Source organism: Alternaria infectoria, assembly GCF_024043175.1.
Source record: "Alternaria infectoria strain BMP 0036 chromosome Unknown scaffold_6, whole genome shotgun sequence".
NCBI lineage: Eukaryota > Fungi > Ascomycota > Dothideomycetes > Pleosporales > Pleosporaceae > Alternaria > Alternaria infectoria.
Window position 1 is genome coordinate 692,746 of NW_026250695.1, and position 24,694 is coordinate 717,439.

The 24,694-nt window shown below is 52.7% G+C and overlaps 8 protein-coding genes across 8 annotated transcripts; 3 read left to right on the forward strand and 5 right to left on the reverse strand.

The window, feature by feature from the left end:
• Positions 1–294: 294 nt before the first annotated feature.
• Positions 295–1,520, forward strand: J4E92_004534 (uncharacterized protein; the record flags this gene model as incomplete). Its single annotated transcript, XM_051495924.1, has 2 exons — positions 295–1,199; positions 1,250–1,520. The coding sequence occupies 2 exons, from the start codon at positions 295–297 to the stop codon at positions 1,518–1,520; spliced, it is 1,176 nt and encodes a 391-aa protein (XP_051353764.1).
• Positions 1,521–2,214: 694 nt separating this feature from the next.
• On the reverse strand, positions 2,215–3,467 carry J4E92_004535 (uncharacterized protein; the record flags this gene model as incomplete). Its single annotated transcript, XM_051495925.1, has 3 exons — positions 2,215–2,676; positions 2,729–3,107; positions 3,169–3,467. The coding sequence occupies 3 exons, from the start codon at positions 3,465–3,467 to the stop codon at positions 2,215–2,217; spliced, it is 1,140 nt and encodes a 379-aa protein (XP_051353765.1).
• Positions 3,468–4,484: 1,017 nt separating this feature from the next.
• On the forward strand, positions 4,485–7,512 carry J4E92_004536 (uncharacterized protein; the record flags this gene model as incomplete). The annotated part of the gene is made up of 2 exons (XM_051495926.1): positions 4,485–4,632; positions 4,703–7,512. The coding sequence occupies 2 exons, from the start codon at positions 4,485–4,487 to the stop codon at positions 7,510–7,512; spliced, it is 2,958 nt and encodes a 985-aa protein (XP_051353766.1).
• A 1,618-nt stretch (positions 7,513–9,130) lies between these two features.
• On the reverse strand, positions 9,131–10,262 carry J4E92_004537 (uncharacterized protein; the record flags this gene model as incomplete). The annotated part of the gene is made up of 2 exons (XM_051495927.1): positions 9,131–9,673; positions 9,996–10,262. The coding sequence occupies 2 exons, from the start codon at positions 10,260–10,262 to the stop codon at positions 9,131–9,133; spliced, it is 810 nt and encodes a 269-aa protein (XP_051353767.1).
• A 398-nt stretch (positions 10,263–10,660) lies between these two features.
• On the forward strand, positions 10,661–12,924 carry DDI1 (DNA damage-inducible protein 1; the record flags this gene model as incomplete). The annotated part of the gene is made up of 3 exons (XM_051495928.1): positions 10,661–10,665; positions 11,539–12,119; positions 12,200–12,924. The coding sequence occupies 3 exons, from the start codon at positions 10,661–10,663 to the stop codon at positions 12,922–12,924; spliced, it is 1,311 nt and encodes a 436-aa protein (XP_051353768.1).
• Positions 12,925–13,236: 312 nt separating this feature from the next.
• J4E92_004539 (uncharacterized protein) lies at positions 13,237–14,973 on the reverse strand (the record flags this gene model as incomplete). Its single annotated transcript, XM_051495929.1, has 1 exon — positions 13,237–14,973. The coding sequence occupies one exon, from the start codon at positions 14,971–14,973 to the stop codon at positions 13,237–13,239; it is 1,737 nt and encodes a 578-aa protein (XP_051353769.1).
• A 639-nt stretch (positions 14,974–15,612) lies between these two features.
• On the reverse strand, positions 15,613–17,418 carry DEP3 (Efflux pump dep3; the record flags this gene model as incomplete). Its single annotated transcript, XM_051495930.1, has 6 exons — positions 15,613–15,675; positions 15,738–16,162; positions 16,218–16,419; positions 16,471–16,851; positions 16,911–16,952; positions 17,011–17,418. 6 exons carry the CDS (start codon positions 17,416–17,418, stop codon positions 15,613–15,615), a joined length of 1,521 nt encoding a protein of 506 aa, XP_051353770.1.
• A 5,857-nt stretch (positions 17,419–23,275) lies between these two features.
• J4E92_004541 (uncharacterized protein) lies at positions 23,276–24,392 on the reverse strand (the record flags this gene model as incomplete). Its single annotated transcript, XM_051495931.1, has 3 exons — positions 23,276–23,838; positions 23,888–24,324; positions 24,379–24,392. 3 exons carry the CDS (start codon positions 24,390–24,392, stop codon positions 23,276–23,278), a joined length of 1,014 nt encoding a protein of 337 aa, XP_051353771.1.
• Positions 24,393–24,694: the final 302 nt, after the last annotated feature.

The window sequence follows — 24,694 nt, forward strand, 5'->3', positions numbered from 1 at the left end:
GTTTGGTGGTGCTCAGCCCCCAACGGCCCCCAAAGGCGTCTGAAGTCAGCTGCCTGATCAGGCAATTGGGTCGCACTGTTCATATGAGCGTGGCATTCCTACATCTTTTCGTTTCTGTTGAGTTCTCGACCCCACTGACAAATTTCTCTTGACATTGGGTGCAGTACCGGACAGAACGTTTCATGCATACCATAGCAGCGGGTTTCTTCGCTACAGACACATACCTGCCTTTGTTCGTACCACGTAAAAAGCTTTTGATCATCTCCATTCCTCCATTCGTTGCGACTCCGTGCGATGGCGACCATCTCAACCGACTTCCTAGAAGTCGACGAACATCATCGGAATCCCAGTCATACTCGGTCGCGCTCAGGAGGCTACGTCGATGCCATAGAAGAAAAGGCGAGATGGGATCGAAGGAGTCGCGATCAAGAAATGAAACGCTATCATGACAGTCGGCATGGTACAGCCTCATCTCCACGAATTTCGAACTCTCCTACAACGCCTGACCGACTCGGCGTCCCCGTCTTCGAAACTACTGGGAGGATGCGATCGAGTTCAGAAGCTGGTCAAAGGGACAGAAGGTCAGAACGACGGTACAACACTCAGGAGGTCCGGCCCAGCGCGATACCAGTTTCCGGCTACGACTTGACCAACGAGCCAGTCCTGTCAAGTCAACTACCTGTAAGGTACGAAGGCAAGCCGCAGCACCAGAAGAAACCAAGCATCAAAGTGGAAATCCACCAAGACAATCCTCCATTGCCCACAAGCGATCTGGCTTTTAGGGTGAAGCGAAGCCCGAGCGCTAGCCCAAGATCACCCACTGCACGGCCGGAACTTCAGTACCAATATGCGACGCTACAAAACAAACTGGACCAGATCAGTAGCACGTGTGCTCCATACATGGATGTTGAGGCTGCGGAACCTCAAGATCTCACGTTCGACAAGATAGTAGAACACACTAAAGCTTTTGCTTTCGATCTGCAAGTGTGGGCTCATCTTTCAAACCTCGAGGGTATGGCTACGGTGGATAAGCATAAGAGAGAAGTCGTGGACGCCGCATCGCGAAGCCTAAACCGACTGTTGTATCTGGTGGCAGAATTACACGACGCTTGCTCCAATGCGAAGCCGAGGGACCTGAAGTTCAAAAAGCTTCCTGAAATCGACGACGAGACGTTATTCGAGGACGGAGATGACGACAGGTATGTGATTTCGAGACGTCGACGGAAACTTCTCTGACTTAGAATATCAGCGGTGAACCAGACCCTACAGAAACCTTAAGTTTCATCATTCATTCCAGCCTAGACGGCATTGAGCTGCAAATCCAGAATCTGAAGAGATTGAGTCGAACATTGCAAGAGGTCACACCGGATGCAAAAGACGAGGTCGTTGCAGTCGCGAAGCTCGTAACGGAAACCGTGAAGTACTTCGGCTCGGAAGAGGCACTACATCGCTATGGGATCAATGAGAAGATCTCTGGGAGGAGAGGTTTGGAAGAAGCAAGGTACACGAATTCGCATTAGCCGGGTGAAGTTCAGGAGTGTGATGGAGATGATGGAAGCCAAGTAGCGTTTCGTACAGGCTGATAATGAAATCGAGGTACATCTTGACGCGTCTCGTTAACGCGTCAAGTTGGTGATAAGGGATGAAAACGCGCGCGTTGGTGGGGATGCCGCCGCGAGCCTCTCTAGCGTCGGCTCCACGACCGGAAGCTTGGAGGGCATGACGTAGCGCATCAACATCTAGACTAGTGTGCCGATGCAACCAAGGCAACTTGATCTGATACAGGAAATGTTCTTAAGGTTCTTTCTAATTTTAGATGCGCTGATTTACGTGCGAAAGAGATCTAAGTCACGCTGGGATTCCATCTCGCGACATGTCGCTTATCCGCCCAGTTCTACGAGGCCCGGCTCCGCCGCTGACAGTAGAAACCATGAGCACAGTCTCGTGTGGCCAAACACCCACGAATCCGACACCGCGTCGTCGCTACATCAAATCAAATAAACATTCATTCGTCCAAGGTACTCGTTGCACATACAGTTTCAAAATAAGAGTATATTGCGGTCTTCTGAAGATGCAAAAGAGAAAAGGATATTTACAGCGCAGCAAAAGGAATGACTGCGAAGCTCTGACGATATGCCAGAACCGAGAATGAAATGTGCGTCACCCCAGATGAGAAAGGCTCAAGCCATCACCACAAAAGGCTACAACTACCATTTACGAGCACTTGGTAACGCTGGGTACGTTGGAGCACTTGTCGTAGGTCTTGCCGCCAGTCACGGAAACATCTGTCCAGGTCCAGCCAGTGCAGGAGCCCTTTCCGCAGGTAACGACGACGTCGTAGCCACTGCTGGAGACATCGCCAGTGACATTGTCGAGCGTCAAACCGGTAATCGGAACACCAGTATCAGCGTCACCGTGAAGGTCACCACCGTCGTAGTTCTGTTCAATGAGGACGCCATACTTGGAGATCTCAGACAGGGTAATGTCTTCGTAGGTGACCTTGTTGATCTTGCCGGTCGTGCCAGCGCGAGCCTTAACGCGGACGCCGTTGACGGACTTGGTGATCTCGGAGTTCGAGAAGGTAACCGTATCGACCGTGTTGTCGTCACGACCACCAACAGAGCCGATGGAGAGACCGTGTCCACCAGAGCAGAGGCCGTTCTTGAAGGTGATATCCTATCCGTATTGTCAGCGGGTGTCATCGTCTCAATCCTCAGGGGATACATACGGTACCAGAGTTCACGGCAACACAATCATCCTGGTTGTAGACCTTTGCACCGTCGATGATGACGTTGCTGCTCGAGCCAATGTCGAAACCATCCGTGTTGTGACCTTGCTCGTCCTTGTCGCCTTCCGAGGCATCGATGGTCATGTCGGTAATGGTGAGACCGTCACATCCGTTGATACTGACTACTTGAACGGGAGGGTTCTTGATGGTAATGCCAGTGATGGAGGAGTCGGTGAGCTTGTGTGCGGAGAAGAACTTGGGCTTCGTCTTTCCGCCGTTTCCACCCTCACCGTCCCACCAACGAGCGCCGTCACCATCGAGGACGGATCCCTCGGCACCCTTGACAGTGATTTTGGTTCCACGAATGTCAAGGAGAGGTCTGAGAGTTGGTTCATGAAGTCAGTGCGTGTCTAATACATTTGTACTTGGATATTGCTTACCCTTTCCACTCTTTGTAGCCCCAAGTTGTGGTACCCTCGAAGATGACGGTGGTATCGTCAGCCAAGCTGGAGAGGTCCAGAGTAGTGCCTGAAGGGACAGCAACGTCCGAGAGGACCATCGTAGCACATGATGACTGCGACTTAGAAGCCTCAGCAGCTCCGTTCGAGCCCGAAAAGGTACAGCTGGAGGCACGTTTCACGACTTCGGGCTTGGGTGCAGGAGTGATGGCCGGGGCTGGGGCTGCCACAGCGGACGCCGCCAGCGACGTGAAGAAGATACCAAGAGTCAAGGCGACCATTGTGAAAGATGCTTGATTTGAAGAAAGGCTTAAAAGAGCGAGTGAAGTGCTTGGTTGCTTGGCCTACATGCTTGGTACGCCACACATATATACGAATTCCTAGTAATGATACACACGAGTGAATGACTTAGCCACCAGCCAATCACTGATACATCGAATCTACACTTGACGGGATCATAATTTCCCGATTCAAGATTCTCCATACTAACAGATGAGGGATTGTTTCGAGATCCTCCACCAAGTGGGGAGAAAGAGGAAGAGATGAGAGGGACTTGGTCGCTCGAAGCAACGCTTGTTCAGTGCGTGGGTGTGGTCAGGGGAGATTTGTTTCGGAAAATCCTCCAATGAGTGGGACCCGCCCGATTTCCACTTTTCCAAGCCTGTCGTTCGAAGGTACCCTCGTGAACATGTCAATGCATAGCCAGAGTTGCGTGACAAGCCTCGGAAAGAACGGAAACTAAAAGGCTTGACTCTGCTCCAGCCCACTTCAGCGCAGTGGTGTGGGAAAGCTCTCTTCCATCGTGTGAAGTAGCGTACCGGAAATGGCTAGTACGTCCACCGGCCATAGATTGGGAATCTGCGTTATTCCCAGCCACCTCAAGACGTCTCCTGACAACACTATACGTGTTTACTGAACACCAGCATAGGGTGCAAATTACATGGCTTGTTCTTCCATGACGTACACATACTTCCTCCCTTCCCGTTGTGGTAACCTTCCCGCTGGCGCAAGCTTCCTTCACGCGCCCTCGGCATCTCGGGCAAATGACGTTCCACCCGCCTCCGCAAACGCCACACATCTGGGGTCGCTAGTACCTTGCATATTACCCCGCTGAGCATTTCTTCCATGGCAAACATTATACCGTCAATGAGATCGTTCCGCGACGCGCAGGTCCGGATGGCGATCTTTGGCCGCGGCTGAAGTCCACGGGCTAGTTGCACGCGAGATCGAGAGCTATGTCGTAGAGCAAAAGTCGCGTCGCGTCTCATGAACTTTTCTTCATCACCGAGGAAGTCAAGATGCGGTTCTTTCATCTGTTTGCTGTCGCGATCTCGCTGTTCTTTGGTGTATTGGCGACCGATAATGGCCTGCAAACGGATGTGGAGTGGGATAATGGATCGCTCATGGTTAATGGCGAGCGCGTCATGATCATGAGTGGGGAATTCCGTACGTTGATGATTTGAGATGAATAAAGGGTAAATGAGATGAGTGCTAACTCAACTTTCGCATCTACCAGACTATGCTCGCCTCCCAGTACCTGAGCTATGGCTCGACGTCTTCCAGAAGTTCAAGGCGAACGGCATGAACGCCGTTTCAATTTACTTCTTCTGGTCGTACCATTCGGCATCGAAAGGCGCATACGACTTCACAACACCGGGGAAAGATATCCAGCGCCTATTTGATATGGCTAAGGAAGCCGGACTTTACGTCATCGCACGACCAGGTCCATACTGTAACGCGGAGACAAATGGAGGTGGCTTCGCTCTATGGACCAGCGACGGAAGTGGTGGCAAGTACAGAACTTCGGATGAGACATACAGACAAGCCTGGTCGGAATGGATAGCGGAAGTTGGCGAGATCATCGCAAAGAACCAGATCACCAACGGCGGACCTGTCATCCTAGCGCAAGTCGAAAACGAACTGCAACAAACCCGTTACGAAGCCAACAACACACTGGTCATCTACATGGAACAGTTGAAGTCCGCCTTTAAAGACGCAGGCATCGTCGTACCCTTGTCACACAATGAGAAGGGCTTCAGGTCGAAGAGTTGGTCCACTGACTACAACAATGTTGGCGGCGCGATCAACGTTTACGGTCTGGATAGTTACCCTGGCGGCATGAGCTGCACAAACCTCGACACTGGATTCAACCTACCCAGGACTTACTACCAGTGGTTTCAGGAGGTCTCACCTACTCAGCCAGAGTATCTGCCCGAATTCGAAGGTGGATGGTTTCAGCCATGGGGTGGCTACTTCTTCGACCAGTGTCTGGCTGAACAGAGCCCGGAGTTTGCAGATGTCTTCTACAAGGGCTTGATCGGACAGCGAGCTAGCCTTCTGAACTTGTACATGGCATACGGAGGCACGAACTGGGGCCATTCTGCAGCTCCCGTTGTATACACTAGTTACGACTACGACGCGCCGCTACGCGAGACACGAGAAGTACGCGACAAGTTCAAGCAGTACAAACTCCTTGCACTATTCACCCGTGTCAGCAAGGGCCTTCACAACACGTTTATGGAGAACAACGGCACCGCAAACGCGGTCGACAACTCCGCAATCTGGACTTGGCAGCTCAAAAGCCGCGATACGGAGAGTAGGTTCTACCTTGCTGAGAACAACAACACTCGTACCCGCGCTGTTACCGATTTCTCTATAACGGTCAAGACATCTGAAGGCGATGTCAAGATCCCGAGCATGCAGCTTGCGGGCCGTCAAAGTCGATGGGTAGTGACGGACTATGCTGTGGGGGATGAAACGCTGCTCTACTCGTCAGCTGAGATCGCTACCTACGGCCTCTTTGATCGATCTGTCCTCGTATTCTACGCCCGCGAAGGCCAAACAGGAGAATTTGCATTCAAATCGCAGGGCAACGTGACTTTCAAGGCGTACGGTGCGGAATCAGACCTTGTGAGTAAGCCGGCCAATGGCACCTACTCAAGCTTTTCGTACACCCAACGCAAGGGTGCGACAGTCGTTGAGTTCTCTAACGGGGTTTTGGCTTATATGCTTGATATACCGACTGCATGGACCTTCTTTGCGCCATCAACGACAGATGACCCCAACATCACACCCGACCACCAGATCTTCGTGCTAGGGCCATATCTTGTCCGCTCAGCCAGTGCATCAGGTGGCACAGTTTCTGTGGTTGGTGACAATGCAAATGCGACGACTATTGAGGTATATGCTGGCTCTGATGCGGAAACGATATCCTGGAACGGAAAGGAGCTCGCTACGACGAAGACTCCCTATGGTTCTCTCACTGCGAAGATTGCTGGAACCACAGAACGCGAGATCGCTCTTCCAGAGCTTGCCAACTTCAAAGCTGCTGAATCTTCGCCTGAGATCCAACCTTCCTACGACGATAGCAACTGGGTCGTCGCTAACAAGAACACCACCCTGAGCCCCGTGAAGCCACTTACCCTACCCGTACTCTTCAGCAGTGACTACAAGTACTACACTGGCGCTAAGATCTATCGCGGATACTTTTCCGGCAAAACCGCCTCATCTCTCAACATTACAGTCCAAGGTGGTGTCGCCGCTGGCTGGGGTGCTTGGCTCAACGGGCAATCAATTGGTTACCACCCCGGCAACGCATCACTCACTTCGACCACAGCCTTGCTCTCATTCAAGAATGTTACATTGGAGGACGAAGGAAACGTCTTGACAGTGATAACCGACTACACTGGCCACGACCAAACCTCTACAGGCCCCGCTGGCGCCGAGAATCCTCGCGGTATACTAGGTGCCCAGCTCTTCAGTGGCAACAACACGAACATCTCGTTCGACCAATGGAAGATCCAAGGTAACGCAGGTGGAGAGCGCAACATCGATTCCGTGCGCGGTCCGATGAATGAAGGCGGTCTCTACGGCGAACGTCTCGGTTGGCACATCCCTGGTTTCGACACCTCTTCTTGGGAAGACGCCAGTCCCACTGCCGACGGCGTCCAAGGCGCCGGTATCCGCTGGTTCACAACCACCTTTTCCCTCTCCGTCGACTCCGACCTCGACGTTCCAATCGGCATTGAACTTGGTGCGCCAAAAGGTACCATCGCACGTATGCTTCTCTTCGTCAACGGCTACCAGTACGGGAAATACGTTCCCCACATTGGACCCCAGACTCGCTATCCCATTCCACCTGGCATTCTCAATATGAGGGGCGAGAATGTGTTGAGTGTAGCGATGTGGGCGCAAACTGAGGCTGGGGCTAAGCTAAATACGCTGAAGTTAATTGAGTACGCGAGGTATGAGAGTGGGTTTGGGTTTAGCGAGATTGATGGGAAGGCGTTGCAGCCGGCGTGGGTAGATAGGGGTGAGTACGCATGAGCGGTGGTTGGTTTGTCATTTTGCAGAGTGGTTGTACCTGTCCGGCATACAGGTATTGATCTATCCTTCTTACGGACACTCAATATCGTGGTTACACATCTTCCAGTAGTCCCGTCCCATCCGTATACTACCACATCCAATCAACGTCGCTCCAATTAATCGGTAATCTGTATACTGCGTTAGAGGATCTATCAGGATACCCATCGTATCATGGTCTAGATCCTCTAACTCGTTCTCCTCAAGCCTTAGTGCCACAGGCAATATAAATCCTAGGAGTGCCGATTTGACATCTTCCCATATTCCGTCGTTAATAGCCATGCGAACAAGCTGACTGTATAGTTCGAGTAGGGACTTGGAATAGTCTGGCGTTATACCGTTCTCTGTAAGCTGCTGCGAATCACACAGTGCCAATAATGAGTACACCCTATCGCGTCGATCTGCACAGTGAAGGTCTCGTCCGGGCATGCCAAACCAAGAGACCAATTCCACGAGGTTAAAACTACCTCTAGCTACCTCGATTGATTTTTTCATCACCCTGATTGCCATAGAGTCCATGAAATGTGGCCTTTTTTTGACTCCATGTGTTTTCAAAAATTCACCCCAGGTCTGGTAGAGTAAGGAGACCGATTCGCCAGTGGATGTGTAAGGGCCAAACCGCAAAACCCTCTCCCAGGCTAAAGTGTACTCTTGTACAATCCAGGCCCGACTCCAGTATGGCGAATTGAAGAAATCCATGACGCAAGGACCGTATACCTTATACCAGCGTTTAAAATTGCCATGGCCGTCGTTGTGAAAAGGTGGTATCGTTTTCATGGCACGTTCCCATTGAGCCGAGTATTTTGTAGCTATTCCAAGCCAAATCAAGACAAGATCAGCTTCCGAGTAGATCTTTCCCATCATAGAGACTTGATGAGTCCGTTCTGGATTGCTATCTTGATCAATGCAGATAGCATCTATCCACAGGGCGCACGTCGCCCGATCTTTCCTTGCTTGATGCATGAAGTTCCAAAGGTTTTCTCGTACGGTCACAGGCTTCCCGTTGACTAAAATATCTCTTGCGGGTGTCGGTGGGCCCCAGACGTACGAAAGTGCGGTGTATTTGGGCGATTCCTGGAGAGCGATTACGCGAAGAGTGCAGGCTATTGGAGCCGTTTCATCATCTGCTTGGATGATCTCAAGCAGTCGAATGTTCGTGCTGGCTTCGATGTGGAGCGGAGTGTCTTCGTACAGAGTGGACATGATGGGGAATGACGTGTGGGGTCGGTCGCCAATAAGTACAACACGGTGCGCATCAATGCAGTCAGAAAGAGGGAGGAAGGAGGAAAAGAATAAAGAAGCGAGGGAAACGCTGTCGAGGTTGATGAGTGAGACGAGGCTGAGGCGCAGCTGCCTACGGCTGAACGAAGCCTGAGGGCAGGAGCTAAGCAGGCTGGTTCAATAAGCGAGGCTGAATGGGCGATCAGTCAACGACAGATGTGTAGCGATTACAGTGCGCGTGAACATCTAAATCTTGCACATGCTTTTTGTTCCATTCTACACGCTCTTGAATCGCTCAAACATCTACGGACGTGATTGTATGCCAGCCTGTGGAAGGCCCGCTTTTATCTGAGCATACCTTTTAGTACTCCCATCCGTCATCCCCACTGTCTTCAAAGTCCAGCACCATGTCCACCCAGTTTCCTCCACCATACTGGCACTTGCTGGGACCAATCTTCTTGAATCCCGACTTCTCATAGAAAGGTATATACCGATCTCTGCAGATGAGCGCTATTCTAGAACCCACACCTGAATCCTTGATCCTCTGTACATAGCTCTGCAGTAATATCGAGCCGAGACCTTTGCGCGCAAAGTTTGGATGTACACATAACGAGTGCAGACAGACTGTCTGACCGTCTTCATTGTGGCCTACATTTGGCGTGAGTTGGTAGTTGGTTTTCCAGTCCTTGGGGTAGTCCATAGCGTCATCGGTAACGAGTGGTGAATTTGCTTTGGTTGAGATGATGTGACCAATTATCACCCGCTTCCGGTCTGTGTCTGCGGAGTCTATTGATGGGAAGGAGTGCAACTTGATGGTCTCGCCTAATGGACCTGACGTGGTGGGGTAGGCGGAAGAGAAGAGCCCACTGCAGAGCTCACCACAGGTCCGCAGACGGTACTCGAGCTGTGGTAGGTTAGCGGGAATCTGAGGAGATCGGAAGGAAAGAGCGCAGCCCATGAGCGAGGGAAGGGAAGGAGCGAACGACTAGCGCATAATAAACTCAATTGAATCCGATGAACGATGTAAGAGGTATATTGGTGTTTCGTGAAACAATCGATAGGAAACAGGGCAGAAGACAGTGTGCGCACTTGGTGGTTTGAGTAACATCATTATGGAGAAGAGCGCATGGCTCGTGCCTGACGGAGCCCAATGGTGGCACTGAGCAGAAAATACAGGCATTGACCATGATGTTCGAGATAACGTCGATGAAAGCAATCGTTCTCACCTTCTCGCGCGATGCAGCTTCAACCGGATCAAAGGCCGCATGCTCGAGCCAATCGCAATCATCCAGGTCGTCGATGTTCAGCAATGATGCGTATGGTCGGACGCCCATCTGCTTGAGTCTCCCCTCCTGAGCGATGTTGGAACTGCGATGGGGCACCAGACTCGACTGCTGCTCCACGGACTCTGGGCTAGCGACGGTCTCAGGCTCTCTTGATAGTTCGGGCATGCCATCGAGCGTCTTTTTGTCTGCTAGTAAGTCTCGTGGCATCTTGGCGGTGAGTTGCGACAGGTCAGATGGAGCGTTGTTATGATGATGGTACGGCAGGAGGGTCGGTTGATGCAACTATAGGAAGCCGGAGTGCAGTGGTGAGTCTGGGTTCGTGGTTCCTGGAGGACTCACGAGACTCTCTGCGGCCTCAGCCCCGCCTTTACTAGCGGTTCGCTTCGCGCCTGCCGTTGCAGATCGTTCCGGGTTAGCTGGGTGGCAGATGGCCCAAAGGAGCAGGCGGGGATATGCGTGTGTTATGGCTGGTATGGGATTCACTCTTCTAGACTCCTGCTTGCGTCTCAAAAAGCAATAACTTGTAATGGCGGGATTCGTGGATTGTCGACCATGCCCTGACTAGCGATGGTGTGGCGATGGGATTTACCATGACGTGCAGTAGGATGATGTCGGTGGGGTATGGCAACACCTGGTGGCATGGAGCTACAGCTCACGGAATCCTTTGCAGGGGCTAGCCGTAGGGCGCAGCGGCCAGATGATTCTCGTGCATGCGTTGGGCAGGAGTTGAAGCATCCCAGACATTATGCTATCCAGGTAGCTGGAGTAAGGTCTGGGTATGCTCCCGGATGAACAGCACCCCCGCGGAGATGGTGACCAGGCTCGCCGCATAGTCCGCCCAGGACAAGTGCATGGCAGACACGCCGTGGCTCCAAGCAGAGACGGTATTCATTTATATCGACGCGACTGTCTGCATCGTCTAGCCTCTCCCGCGCATCGGCTGCCCCGCTTGCTGTGGCCATGCTTGGGCCTACACCGCCAACGTCGTGGTTTGGATGCAGTAGTACTACTCCTTCGACTGCGCGCCGACGCCTACGCCCCAGCCCGACGTTGCTGGTATATTACGAGTGACAGCCTTGGTGGCCTAGGCGAAACTCTCACAACATGCAGCCTGTGCCCTCTGATCGCTGATTCATCCGACGCTGGGTTCGCGGCTCCACTACGTTCCATTCCCTTCCAGCCCAGCAGGCGGCGACTGACGTGCCCTCTCCCTCTCTCACTGCGAGGACCCTCCGGCCCGTTCCAGTCCCAGGTTGCGACCAGACCATCACGGCCCAGTGTCTCCTTCCTATAAGCTCCTGCGCACCGAGACACCGTTGCCCCGACCCGCCCAACCCAACCTCACCTCCCACCGTGTCACATTCTTTGGCCTCATCCAGACGTGCCCGCATACGCCCCAGCCCGCTCCGAACCACCATGTGAGTCGATTCCGGAGCCGTGGTTGTGCCACCACCCCCAGCACGCTGCTAACACACGCCGCCAGGCCTCGCGTCACCATATCCATCACCGCGCCCGGCACCCAGGCCGACACGGACCTGCTGACGCTCGAACTGCCCCCCGGCAGCACCGTCAAGGACCTCAAGGGCTTCATCGAGGCCGACACCAGCCTGCCCGCCGCGTCACAGAGCCTCTACCTGAACGGCCAGCCGGTAGCCGTAGACACACAGACACTAGAGGACGCCGGAATACGGGATGGCGAGATGCTGGCCGTCGTGATGCGCGCCGCACCTCGACCAAACAGGAACCTCCAGCAGCCGGGCAGGCCCGCGCAACCTGATCCAGAAGGCGTGCGACAGCTTGTCCTCAACGACCCCCAGCAGATGAACAAGCTGCGCCAGGGCGACCCGGAGCTCGCCGCTGCCGTCAACGACCCCACCCGCTGGAGAGATACATATGCCATGAGGCAACGACAGGCCGAAGAGTCGGAGCGCGAGCGTCAGAACCAGATTGCCCTCCTCAACGAAGACCCTTTCAACGTGGAGGCGCAACGAAAGATAGAAGACATCATCCGCCAGGACCGCGTAGTCGAGAACCTCCAAAAGGCATACGACGAGAACCCTGAAGGTATGTCAACTTCGACCGGCGGATATATCGATGGGATATATAAGTGAGGGGCTGTGTCCACGGAAGCTAATATGTCACAGTGTTCACGCGCGTACACATGCTTTACGTCAACACCGAGGTCAATGGCGTGCCTGTCAAGGCCTTCGTCGACTCTGGCGCCCAGGCCACTATCATGTCCCCCGACTGCGCCGAGCGATGTGGTATCATGCGCCTGATGGACGTCCGATATGCCGGTATGGCACGCGGTGTCGGCACGGCCCGTATTCTGGGTCGTGTACATCACGCCGAGATCAAGATAGGAGGTGCGGTCATGCCCTGCGCTTTCACAGTCATGGAGGGCAAGGACGTCGACCTGCTGTTTGGTCTGGACATGCTCAAGCGTTACCGCGCCAAGATCGATCTCGAGAAGAACGCCCTATGCTTCGAGGGTCAAGAAGTCCCCTTCTTGCACGAGTCGGAAATTCCCAGGAGCTTTGAGGAGGCGGAAATGAACGAGCCAACTGTCCAAGGTCCCAACGGAGAGGAGATTGGTGCGAAGACTGGTGCTGTTCGACCGAAAGGCAGCGCTGCAGCTGGTCCTTCAAATGCTGGAGCATCGTCATCATCTTCTCAACCAGCGCAGCCGCAAGCCCAACCCACGGCGTCCAAGGCGCCCGTAGCATCTGCACCCACAAGCAACTTCCCTCAGGAAAACATCCAGCAACTCACTGGCATGTTTGGCTGTTCAGAACAGGAAGCCATACAAGCACTGGAGATGTTCGGAGGCAACGTCGAACATGCCGCGAGTTTCCTTCTCGGTGGTTAGTCAACGAGACGACCACAGCACCATAAGATCAGGATCACATGGCGCTCGCCTACACCCGCTGTAGTCTCACTCAGTAAGATTTAACCCTTTGGAAAGATCTGAACAGTTCAAAGGAGTCTCGATGATGAGGAGATGAGTTGACGAACTCACGACATGGCATCGATAGCATGCATGTATTACCAGGGAACAGGATTAGAAGCGAAGAAGCTTCATATGCATTAACGTAGTTTTACGAAGATAAGATAGATCAAATGAAGAAAGGCTTTCAACGCCCCTCTACGCGCTTCTTATCGTAACAATGCACTCCCAGGTCTACCTAATCTTGTACAAGCACGGCTTCAGGACCGCGCCGTCCTTAGCATCGCCCTCGTCATCGCCATCACCAGCACCAAACCTCTTTCCCTTGAGTCCAAACTTCATACCTCCACCCCTCTGCGCCACAGCCCCCGCCTTTTGGTCCTCCCTTGCGTTCTTGCCCTTGCTTGGATGCGCTGCCTTGACAAATTGCATCTTGACAAACATCTTGTTGCTCAAATCGATCGCATCGCCCGGCCTCTCGGGTAAAGCATCAAGAACGAATCCGCGCTTCCGCAACACCTCGATAAATGCAGAAACATCTGTTCCCTCTTTACCCTCCTGGCCATCTACATTGACCGCGAGTTCCTCCTCGTCTTCCGAGTCTACAGGGCCTTCCTCGGGTGGTTTATCTGCCTTGGCTTTCTTCGCCTTGGGAGGCTTCTTGTCCATAGTTTTCTTGAGTGAGCCAATGGAGTTGATAGGCACACCACCCTTCTTCTTATCCACACGCCCGAAGCGCGACTTGATCTCTGAGACCCAGAGTTCGCCTTTCCAGCGCAGGATACGGTATGCTTCGTCGATGAAGTCGAGCCAGTTTGTGCCCATGAGTGCGAGACAGAAGATGGCTACGTCGACGCTGTTTTCGGAGATGGGCAGCGCGGAGATGTCGGCGATGGTTACGAGGTCGGCGGAGGGACCGGTGGGTTTGGAGAGGTCGAAGGAGTGGAATGTTAGGTTGAGCGATTTGAGGTGCGGTTGGAGGCGGTAGGATAGAGAGGCTGTTCCGCAGCCTAGATCGGCGACGGTGCAGTGGCCTTTGAAGTCTCGAGGAAGCGGCTTCGCGTCTCCGCGGGGTGGTGCGATGGCTGTGGTCTCTTCCTCTTCGAAACCGGGGCCTCTGCGAACTGCGTTCTTTGGTGGCCCTCTTCGGTCTTTTCGTATGTCCTTGTTCCGTAGCTTGCCTCGCACTACTATGCTGTTTACGTAGCCGTCTACGGGGTTCGATGGCCATACTTCGACTTGTTGTGCGAAACCGCGATGGTAGTCCTCGAACATCGATGGGTCTTCCTTGAAGAGAGACGCGCTGTCCGCAGAGGGTTTTGTGTAAAGCGCTTCGTTCAAGTGACGGAAGCGCGCACTGGCGAGCTTGCTGCGCATCGATCGCTGGAGGGGTGTGAGGCCCTTGGGTTCGGGAAGGAGGTTCTCCAGGACTGGAGTCACGGAGGTGGGGTTCGTGCCGTTTGCGTTTGCGGCGAGAAGCTTATCGGCTTTGGATTCCTTCCTGCGCTTCTTCTTCTCGCGCTTTGCCTCGCTGTCGCCTGTTGCGGGTTTCTCTTCAGCAGACTTCGCAGCATCTGCTTTAGCCTCTGCAGGTTCAACTCCCGCCGCCGTATCCGCGTCCACTTCTTTTGCTCCATCTACGTCTGCCTCTTTGTCTTTGTTACCTCCAGCCTTTCCCCTCTTCCTCTTCTTTCCACGCTTGTCTTGCGCTGCCTCATCTGTCGGCTCTTCACTTGCTGCCTCTGGCTTCTTGGTCTTTCCAGTCTTTTCGGTCTTCTCCACCTCAGCACCTTTTCCCTTGGCTATGTTGTCCCATTGCTCTGCAAGATTGTCCGCATTGACCTGCTGCTCCTCGCGCTTCTCTTTCCGCTTCTGCGCCTTCTTTCCGGGTTTGGTGGAATCTTTCGGCTTTGGTACTTCGACCTGAGTCTTCACCTGCGCGGCAACGTTCCATCCGGGCACGGCGAACATCGTGACGGGTGTTTGGAGGCGAGTAGATTGTGGTAAAGTGAGACCTGGAAGTTGCGCTGGAAAGTACCTGGGACGGCTCGAAATTTTGGGCGGCGGAAGGTTCTGCCGACCGAGAAATGTGGGGCTCCCGCGCGGAGTTCCAGCTCCACTTCGCTGGAACCATCAACAGCTTCTTCAACGATGGCATTCGTCCACTCCATCAATTTCTGATGATACATCCTGGTCTTTTTTCTAGTCAACACTTCGCGAAAGTTTTCAAGGCTCGTCTTAATCTGGACAAGTGTCTGGAGTGTCGTCGGTACGCCCGGAGACATGAGAAGGAGGGTAGGAACGGACACAAACGGCCGCTCTTTGTCTATTGGTCGCCTGTTGGATCCACCCCTGTCACCAGTCGGCCAGGGCGGATCGTGGACGGATGCATCTAAATTCAGCATCCAGAGTTCTCCGCCTCAAGTTTTGCTGCCCATACGTGCAGTGGTTGCTGTGTACTTCAGGGATTCACTGATCACGGGAACAAGATAGATTACGCAACGCATACATCACGATTTCCTTTTCTGCTACTGGAAAGGAAAGTACATCTTGAAGTGGAAGCTCCCACCAATCGAGACGATTCCCCTCACTTGACACGTTCACTTCCAATCACACTCTATCTCGCGCTGCAGTGACCACTGCACTTTTCTTCTTGCCGCCGAGATTGACTTTCTGTCGTGAACGTCAGCAAACATCATACAGCGGAAGAAAGCCAAATCATTGAGGCGACTCACCAGCAATGGAACCGAGCATACCACGCTGAGCGCAGCTGCAGCGAGAAAGGAAGCCCAGATGCTGGTCATGGCGCTGGCTATCTCAGGGATGACCAAAGCTTTCTCCTCATCGGACAGTGCTTGGAAGGCCTTACTGCTTGATCCCGCGATGAGGTTGCCAATCTCCATGGGGGAGACGTCTGGGAGTGACTTCCCGACTTTGTCGACCGCTACGTTGTGGAAGAGATTGCCGCTGATGGCGAGGAAGAAAACCATCCCGAGGTCTTGACTGATGGTCATGGCACCAACGGCGTTAGCTATCTCGTGAACAGGAACCAAAGACTGCACAATGGCAAAACCTGCGACGATGTAACACCCTGTGCCAGCTCCTACAAGGATGCTGTAGCCATAGATGTTGGCATTGGGTGTAGCCTCATCGACGGTGTCTGCGGAAGACGTTAGTGAAGTTACTCAAAACCCGGATGCGATGCAAAGTCTTACACATCAGAGCCGTGCCAATAAGAGCCAGTGTGCTACCTCCGATATACCAGACAGGTATCAATCCATACCTCGGCATCAAGAAGCCGTTCACCATTGACGCGAAGACCATGAACATAATCAATGGTAGGAGACGAACGCCGGCCTCGAGTGCGCCATCGCCCTTGACGAATTGGAAATAGAGGGGTATGTAGTAAGTCATGGCCTTGGGGATAGGTTAGCATCTTGACTTCATCCTTGTTCGGAAGCAGCTTACCAGGATAATACCAGAGGATAGGAACACCTGAAGCTGCATGTTGATCAACGTCGGTTGCTTGAAGAAATGCAGTGGGTATAGTCGATTCTCTTTGGTAACGAGCGGATGCAACTTCAGTGTGATGATGAAGACGACAAGCAGAACGCCCGTGATGGTCCACAGCGCGATGACAGTTCCGGAACTGAACGGGTAGATGACCCCGCCGAAGGTGAGCACGACGGTTAGGCAGGCGGAACCAGCAAGGAAGATGACGGCGTTGACCCAGTCTACAAGGCGCAGCTTCTCGGTGAGCGTCTTGGATGGATAGGGGTCGATACTGGGGAATAGGAGGAAGTATACGGGTGCGAAGAGTGCGCCAATGGGAAGGTTGACGTAAAACCCCTAGCAAACGATCAGCCTCAATGGCGAGAATGCGAAGATGGAAAGACGAAATGACATACCCATCTCCAAGTGGCGCTACTTGCCGCAAAGGCGCCGCCGACCTAATGGTGGAAAGTTAGCATACATCCGGTAAGGACGAAGTTGTAGGTTTATTCTCACCACTGGGCCCAGCACGCTACCAATCCCCCAAACAACAGTACTCCCCGCCAGATACGCCGGCTTCTCCTTCTCATCCGAAAGAACAGACACATACGTCAGCGTACCCGAATACATGCCCGAACCCCCAACACCCGCAACAACCCTCCCAATAATAAGCACCTCGATATTCGGAGCCGCGCCACAAAGCGCACTGCCAGCCTCAAACAAGAACATATTGAATATGTACACCCACTTGATGTTGAAGACGCCGTAGATCTTTCCCCAGAGCAGGATGAACATGGTGCCGAGGGCGAAGCCGGTTCCGATCCATGAGAGCAGTTCGAGGTGGCCGAAGTCGGCGATGATGGCTGGTTGGATGTTGGCGACGATGGTGTTGTCGAGGGCGAAGAGGAGGGTTGTTGATAGCATTGCGGAATATGCGGTTGCCCACTAGACGGAAGAAAACGTATTGTGTCAACATTCGTTCTGGATGTGATGGCATATATGCATGTAAGTGCAGATGGCTTGCTTACCTTCCAACCATGGATATTGCGAGGAATTGACACGTCGGTTGTAGTGACGCCATGAGTAGGTCCGCCCTGAGTACTCAAATCTACTGATCCTGCATTCTTCTCGCGATCCAAGTCGGTCGGGCTTGGTTGTGTACCTGTGTAGTCCATGTCTGAAGGATTCAATTATTCCTCAATGGCACGGGGATTTCGCAGATGTAGATGCAGCTTCTATTGAGCTTGGGATAGCTTCGTAAGAAGTAAATGAGACGTTGAGAATAGAGATGAGGGCGACGAGTTGCAAGAAGACTATAATAACCGTAGAGATGGTCGAGACGGGGCGGACACGGACACGGACACGGAGTCCGAGCGACCCACTTCCTCCCGGGGAGGGGATACTGATCTGTTAAAATGATGGCGAACGAGAGAAGAAGCAGAATACCTAACGGAGGGTAGTGCATCGAAGAGACCTAATCTAGGTCAGATGAACTGTGAATTACCAGAGCGTTTGCGGTAGTCATCAGCGGTTATGACGCCAACATCGCCCGCGTTGTCGCCCTATACACCAAAGACTTTAGAAAGTCGTCACAGAGCTACAGATTCGAAACCATTCTTTTCTTCCCATTCTTGCAGCTTAGCCCCAACATGCGTTACGCTTTGGTGCCAGTATCCTTCCGACTCTTCAATGTGATCTAGAGCCGCGAAAAGCAAGCGCGTTGAAGCGACCACACCACTGGTAGTCGCCTTCCCCCCGCCATTGACGAGTTCGCGGTGTAATGCTTTTAGTGCCATAGTCAAAGGCCAGGCAATGAAGATGGCTTGCAACATAATGATATCGCTGCTTTCCTTCCGCGGCGACGGCAAATTAAGGCCTACCGCGCTGCATATTTGGAAAGCGGCGGTGGTAGAGCGACGTTGGCTCTCGGCTATCATCGATGACGGTAGTCCTTGTTCCTCGCTCTTTGTGACAGCTGATTCATGAGAAAGGATTTCGGTGGCGCGTAAGTTCATGTAGAGACTGAATGCTACGGGATCTTCACGAATGGAAGTCGCGTTGAGATGACGCTTGAGGAGAACGAAAATGTCATCAGTCTTCTTCACTAGGGCGTAGTAATCGTCCCAGAAACCTGGTTTGTCACGCTGTTGGCCATGGTCGAAGCAGCGTAAGGCCAGCTCAACCATTAGAACGCAGCCAGCGTAAGATGATATCTCGAGACCGGGTTGGGTACCCACGTCTAGAACAGAAAACATCTTGAGCGGTTCTAAACTCGAATTTAGCAGCCCTGGTGATGGTAGGTTGATCCGAAAATCCTGGACGCTACGTCAGTTCCTGAAAGGCATGAGGGTTTGCATTCCGCACCTTCACGTCTCCCAGCTGACACTGTAATCCGCTACGTGTTTTCACGTAGCTTTCCAATATGTATAAGCCCCAGAAAGTGCGCCGTCGCTCTTCCAGTAGTACCGGGTCTTCCGTATGCGGCAAACTGAAAGAAGAGCTATGCTGGCTTTCTCCGCTCTCCGTACTTTGATCATGGCTGAATTCGTCCATTCGATGTAGGCCCAAAAGCCTACAAAGCATAGCGGCGCGTCCCAGTGTCAGCCAACTCCTCTCCAGCTTCCGGCTTGTAGCCTCAAAGCGGCCTATCAACAGCAAGGCTTGAAGGAAGTTCAGGTCACTCATGCAGTCTTCTCGCTCGCATCTCTCGGCCTGGTGACGCGCTAGATTGTAGCATGTCGACTGTCGCTCGTAGTCTTCAGGGGTAGTGTAAGAGCAGCCCGCAAGCGCCACAGCATAGACCAAAGCACTCCCTGCAGGGCCACCGCTCACCGTTGACTCAATCACGAAGTTGTCTCTGTTTATGAACGGAAAGGAATAGTAAACGGATTCGAAATAGCGATCGCGCAGCAAACTTAGGTCGGTTGGAGATAAGTCTTCTTCTGGGCCGCTCTGGGTTGCTTTCTGAGGCTGATTGAGAAGTAAATCATCCATGGGTTCGAGTGCCGTCAGCGACTGGTTCATCCAGTCAAACGTCATGTTGGAGTCCATATCTTCTGCAAAAGAAGTGAATAGACCAATGTCCGGAGCTAATAAACCATCTGTCGGCGCATCAACAGCTGCACTCGTCTCTCTCGCACTATCGAGGTCCATCAATGTGGCAGCAGCCGTATGCTCTGAGATAGGAGTTGGTTGCGCACCGGGGGTAGTCGTCTTGGGGACATCTTGCGCAGTAAGAGCGAGCTGGGCCTCCGTCTTGGCCAACCGTTCCTGAAGCTGTTTGAGCTGATCGTCGCGTGTGCGACGCGAGTGGACTTGGTAACCGCACGGTTGATTCAGACGATCGCACCGTCTGCATTTGGGAAGCGCACGATCGCACCGGACTTTACGCTCCCGGCAGATACCACAAGCGTATTGTGCTGTCGATGTCATTGTGTCGAAAACTGATTATTTGAGTTATAAAATCTGGTGGCTGGAGGGCGGAGTATTGGATGACCTCAAGAGGGCGTAGGAATGCGCTAAACCCTGCTGGACTAGTGGGCAGCAGCAGTAGCGCGTTTCCCTATCAGGCAAGTCGTCGAAAACCGTCGATTCCAAGCGTCCGCAGAGTTACCACAGACTGTCTGAACGAAGCCCGTAGCCTCCGAGACACTCGCGGCACAGAAGCACATTGCACAACTACTACTTATGCTTTGTTCACACCAGCCGATCGAAAGTATACAGCGAGTCTCGTGTCAATTGTTGGACCGTATAGAGAAGCATCTTGAGTTTTCACAGTGCCCATTGTCATCTTTTTGGATGTGAAGATTTGAGCCTGGGGGTCTGAGTGATGTGGCAACATGCCCATCGGATTTTAACGCAGAATCAAGAATGAAGTAGGTAGGTGGAATGATGTCTGACACAGGATAATCTAAAAGTGCAGTCTTTGACCGTCAGCACATTCGGGGTGGTATATGCCCATTTTCGAATGTCGAGAGCAGCGCGCTCAGCCAAATTACAAGCTCGGCTTGCTTTCGAGAGGAGCACATCGTAATGTTTCTTGCTTTGTTTTTGGTAATTTCGGGAAAACACTTCATCTGTATGAAGTATAGGAACGACAAGTAAAGGCAAGTATTTATCTTAGCTTTCCTGCGCCCTGCAAGACTGTTCCAAGGTCAGTGCGATAGATTCCACTCGAACATGCGTTGTGCCATCGGTGCGATCCTCAGCACTCAAGCGTATGTACATGTCCAGGCTGTACAGTTTGTTTCGTATTTGAAGACCGCAGGGCGCAGGCGAGCCATAGCGTTGCTCAAGTTCGGTTTTGCTGCCTTCTCGAACATATTCTGTTTATTGGTTTCTTTTGGTGCAATAGGATATCAGATTTCGAGCAGAGAGAAGCGGAAGGATCATAGGTGAAGGCGAAATTTCCTTTGGTGGAAAGAGATGGAGAAGCAAAGGCAGGAGGAAACCACGGTAGTCGTTTTTGATCTTTTCGAAGAGGAGAAACCATTAAGTGGAGTGCCCCGTGTTTTGAAGGAAAGCACTTCGAGTTCTGGGCTGTAGAGAAAGTAGGAAGACAGAAACTGGCGGAGCTTTTATAACTTTCTGCTACAGTCGCCTCGGTATGTATCAAGGAGGATGTGTTGGAACTCGCCGTGTATTCTACAGCAGTACTTTCCGAGCAGGTAGCCATCACAGTTGACTGGGTCTTTCTTAGAGACTGTTGCGGAACGGCCAAGTAGACTTTCGAATGATGCAAATTTAGGTCGCTGGAAGACATAGAATCTTCTCTACTATGTTTTGAACACTCCAGTTGGATACTACAGTGCATGCAGCGCTGCACTCGGCATTTCGAATTAGGAAAAGCAAAGACGACAAAGAGACATGCAAATGTTTGCCAGTATTTTCTTGTGATGGAAACTTGACGAGCATGGTTCTTTTTTGGGGAGAAGGAGAGGCAGAACATGCAGGTGTCCGAGCAAGTTTTGGTAAATCGGAAGAGACCGTAGGAGATGTAAGGAGACAAGAAGAGCCAAGGTCGGAAGAGCTTTTATATAGCTTCTAGAACGTAAGATCAATACAGAGATCGCGCCGGAAGCTTGGTATATCAACTTCTCTGCTCTTCCTCTCAACATACCGTTGTGTGCCGTACGTTTTTTGTGTCGCACGCTTCCAAGTCCAGCCAGCGCAACACCAGCGATCTCCATGACATCTGCCAGTACTACTTTCTGATGCTTCTTCTGAAAATGTGTTTGAGAAGAAGGAAAACCAACGAACTGTGGTCGACGATTCTGAGTATATTCCAAGGTTGGTATGCTCCCGTCTTTCTCGGATAAGAGAGAGGAAAGAGGGAGAGAGCCACCATAATATGTTCATGTATTGGTTTGATTTCGAGAAAGACAGCACAATCATTCCGTTGTGCAGCGGTACCTTTGGAGTTTTAGAAAGAAAGTATGGTATAGGAAGTAAGGTTCAAAGGCGCAGAAGAGTGTATTTTATACCCATCTCCCACGACAGCGCCGCGCCAAAAGAGCAGTAAAGCGTTAAAATTCCCGCAAAGCTCATGCGAGTTTGGCGGTTGATTTTTCGAATTGTCTCAAAACCAGAGTTCCACCAGCGCCCATTTTTGCATAGCCCATGTTCAGTTTTGAGCACCCGAAGATCATAGGAACATACATATGTTGCTTTTGTTTTCCGCCAATTTCGAAGATTGCAACATGAATTATGCAGTGATATCTTTCTGGACGCATGTACCATACGTAGGGTGGGTTTTAATGTTTAGACAAAGAGGAAAAGAGCGGAGCAGAAATCCATGAAACTTTGTTAAGGACATTTTGGAAAAGGAGGAGCAGACAGAACATCAGGACTGGTATGCTGAGTTTTTGGAGTATAACACTCAGACTGCGACAATGAAGGAGAACAGAATGAGCAACAGCAGTACATCTTTTATACACAGACAGACCACCACCGCCAAGCCTCTACACCTGATTTCCGCAAAGAAGCTGAGCGAGTGCATGTCCACCTCCGGTTCGTTCCTTCCATAATGCAGGCCCGGTGATGTGCGCTGTCAGCGCATCACCATGTTTCTAGCGAATGGTGTTTTTGGACGCATGCAATCCAGTCAAGCACAACTTCGGACGCTCAAACCTCTCCTACCTCATTCAAAGAAAAACTGAACACCCTGGAGCCTACATCGACTTTGGGTCACTCACTTTGCATCGACGTAGGCAGCAAACCCAAAATCTTCAGTCATGTTCTCAATTACTACTTCAAAAGAAGCGACAACTATACTAAATGTACGCCGCGAGCTACATGCAGGAGGCTACCCAATTCCCAAGACGCCGCCATTTACCAAAAATGCTCGGGTATGATGCAGAAGAAGAACCACACCCCAATTTACCCCCAATTCCTTCCCTTCCCCGCTTCATGCAACACATCAAGGAAATTCGTTCAATCAAGAGTATTAAGTACAAAGTTTCATCAAGCAGCCGGGCCGGGAGCAGCAGGGCTATCACCACCAAGATAGAGATCCGAGATAGATCCGGGCGGAGGTGGCGCAGGCCTCGTAGGCGGCTGAGGCGGAGGCCGTGGAGGGAGCGGCGGGGGAGGCCCCGAAGAGCGCCCGGGTGTGTGGTCGACGAACTGATGCAATTGGCCCAAGCTGTCCTGCGCACTTCGACACTTCTTGATAGCTTGCGTGAGTTGTGCTAGTTTCGCCAGCCTCGCTTCTATCCTCTGTTCGATCGACTCTCCCGAGCTACAGACTGTCAGCACACCTCAGCTCACACACTCAAGAGATCTAATGGTACCGCGGTGGGGTTCCTGTTCCGCCATTGGGAACACCGCCGTTGGGGTGCGGTTGGAACTCCATCTCGCGCTTCATCATCTCCAGCGTTGAGGGGAAGTATGGCTCGACGCCGTAGGTCTTGAGGTAGCTGGCGGTCTTCTCGATGCGCTTGATCTCGCGCTTGACGTCCCAGCCCTCGCCCTCGCCGAAGCGGCGCTGGACGACATCAACCATGGTCTCGTCGAGCCTGTTGTAGAAGTCGCGGCGGGCTGCTATGTCGCCGGCGTCAGCACTGTCGATGCCGCCGTGTGAGTTGAGGTTGCCGCCGAGCTTCAGGATGAGGTCGAAGGCGTAGCGCGGGCCGGACGGGAGGAGGGTCAGGCGCTGGATGTCGGGCAGGAACTTCAGCATGGCCGAGGCAAAGTGTGACGAGGAGATGGAGTCGTTGAGGTCGTCTTGCAGGCGGTGCAGGTCGAAGTTGACGATGGTGATCTTGCGGTCGAGCTGGGCGTTGAGTGTGGGCGCCGCATCGGCGGTGGTCGTGTCCATGATCTTAGCAATTGAGGCAGGAACGTCTGGGCAGGTCAGTACAAAGTGGTGCAGCGAGCAGTGCAGGCGGCTTACCTGGGCGCAGTCCGCGCTTGTCGATCCAGTTGTGCACCTCGGCGCGCTGCTGCTCGAGCTGGTCGACCCAGTTCTGCATGTCGGCGAGCTGGCTCTCGAGCTGCTCGATCTTCTCCGTGTAGGGCTGGACGGCCTGGTTGAAGGCAGCGGTAATGAGGTCGGGCATGCCGAGCCCCATGGGAGCGCTGCTGCCGGTCGGGGGCACCTGCTGGGAGCGGATGGGCATGTTGTTGTGGGTTGGGGGAGCACTCTGCGCGTACGTCGGCTCTTGGGGTTGCTGCTGGCGGGGATACATGTCCGGCTCCTCGGTAGGGGAAAAGGGCTGGCTGTGGTGGGACTCCTTACGGCTCGACTCGGGGCGCTTATCTGTGTAATCGTCGAATGACTGCGAGCGCGGGTTCTCACTGTTGTCGACGTAAGAATTGGCTCGGGACCGACTATGCAAAGTTAGTGCGCGTCACCAGATGCAGCGCGTAGCAGGTCCGACTTACCGTTTGAAGAACATTATGCGAAAAGAAGAGTCTGCAGCGAAGGGTGAAGGCCGGCGGTGTTATAAGCTGACAGTTCAGAGGAAGCGAGATTGCGCCTGACGATACGAATAAAGAATGGTTGGGCGTGTGGGATTTAGGCTTTCGATTCGCAGGAAATGTGCGAGGTTGAACGACGGGCTGCTGTTGGCGGCGGTGGTTGGGGCGGGCCCCTGGTTCCAAGACACGATAACACGACTATCGATGATGCGCTGCGTTGCACACACACACACGGCGCGTCGCACAAGACGGACTATATGTCTTTTGCGGAGCGATAGAG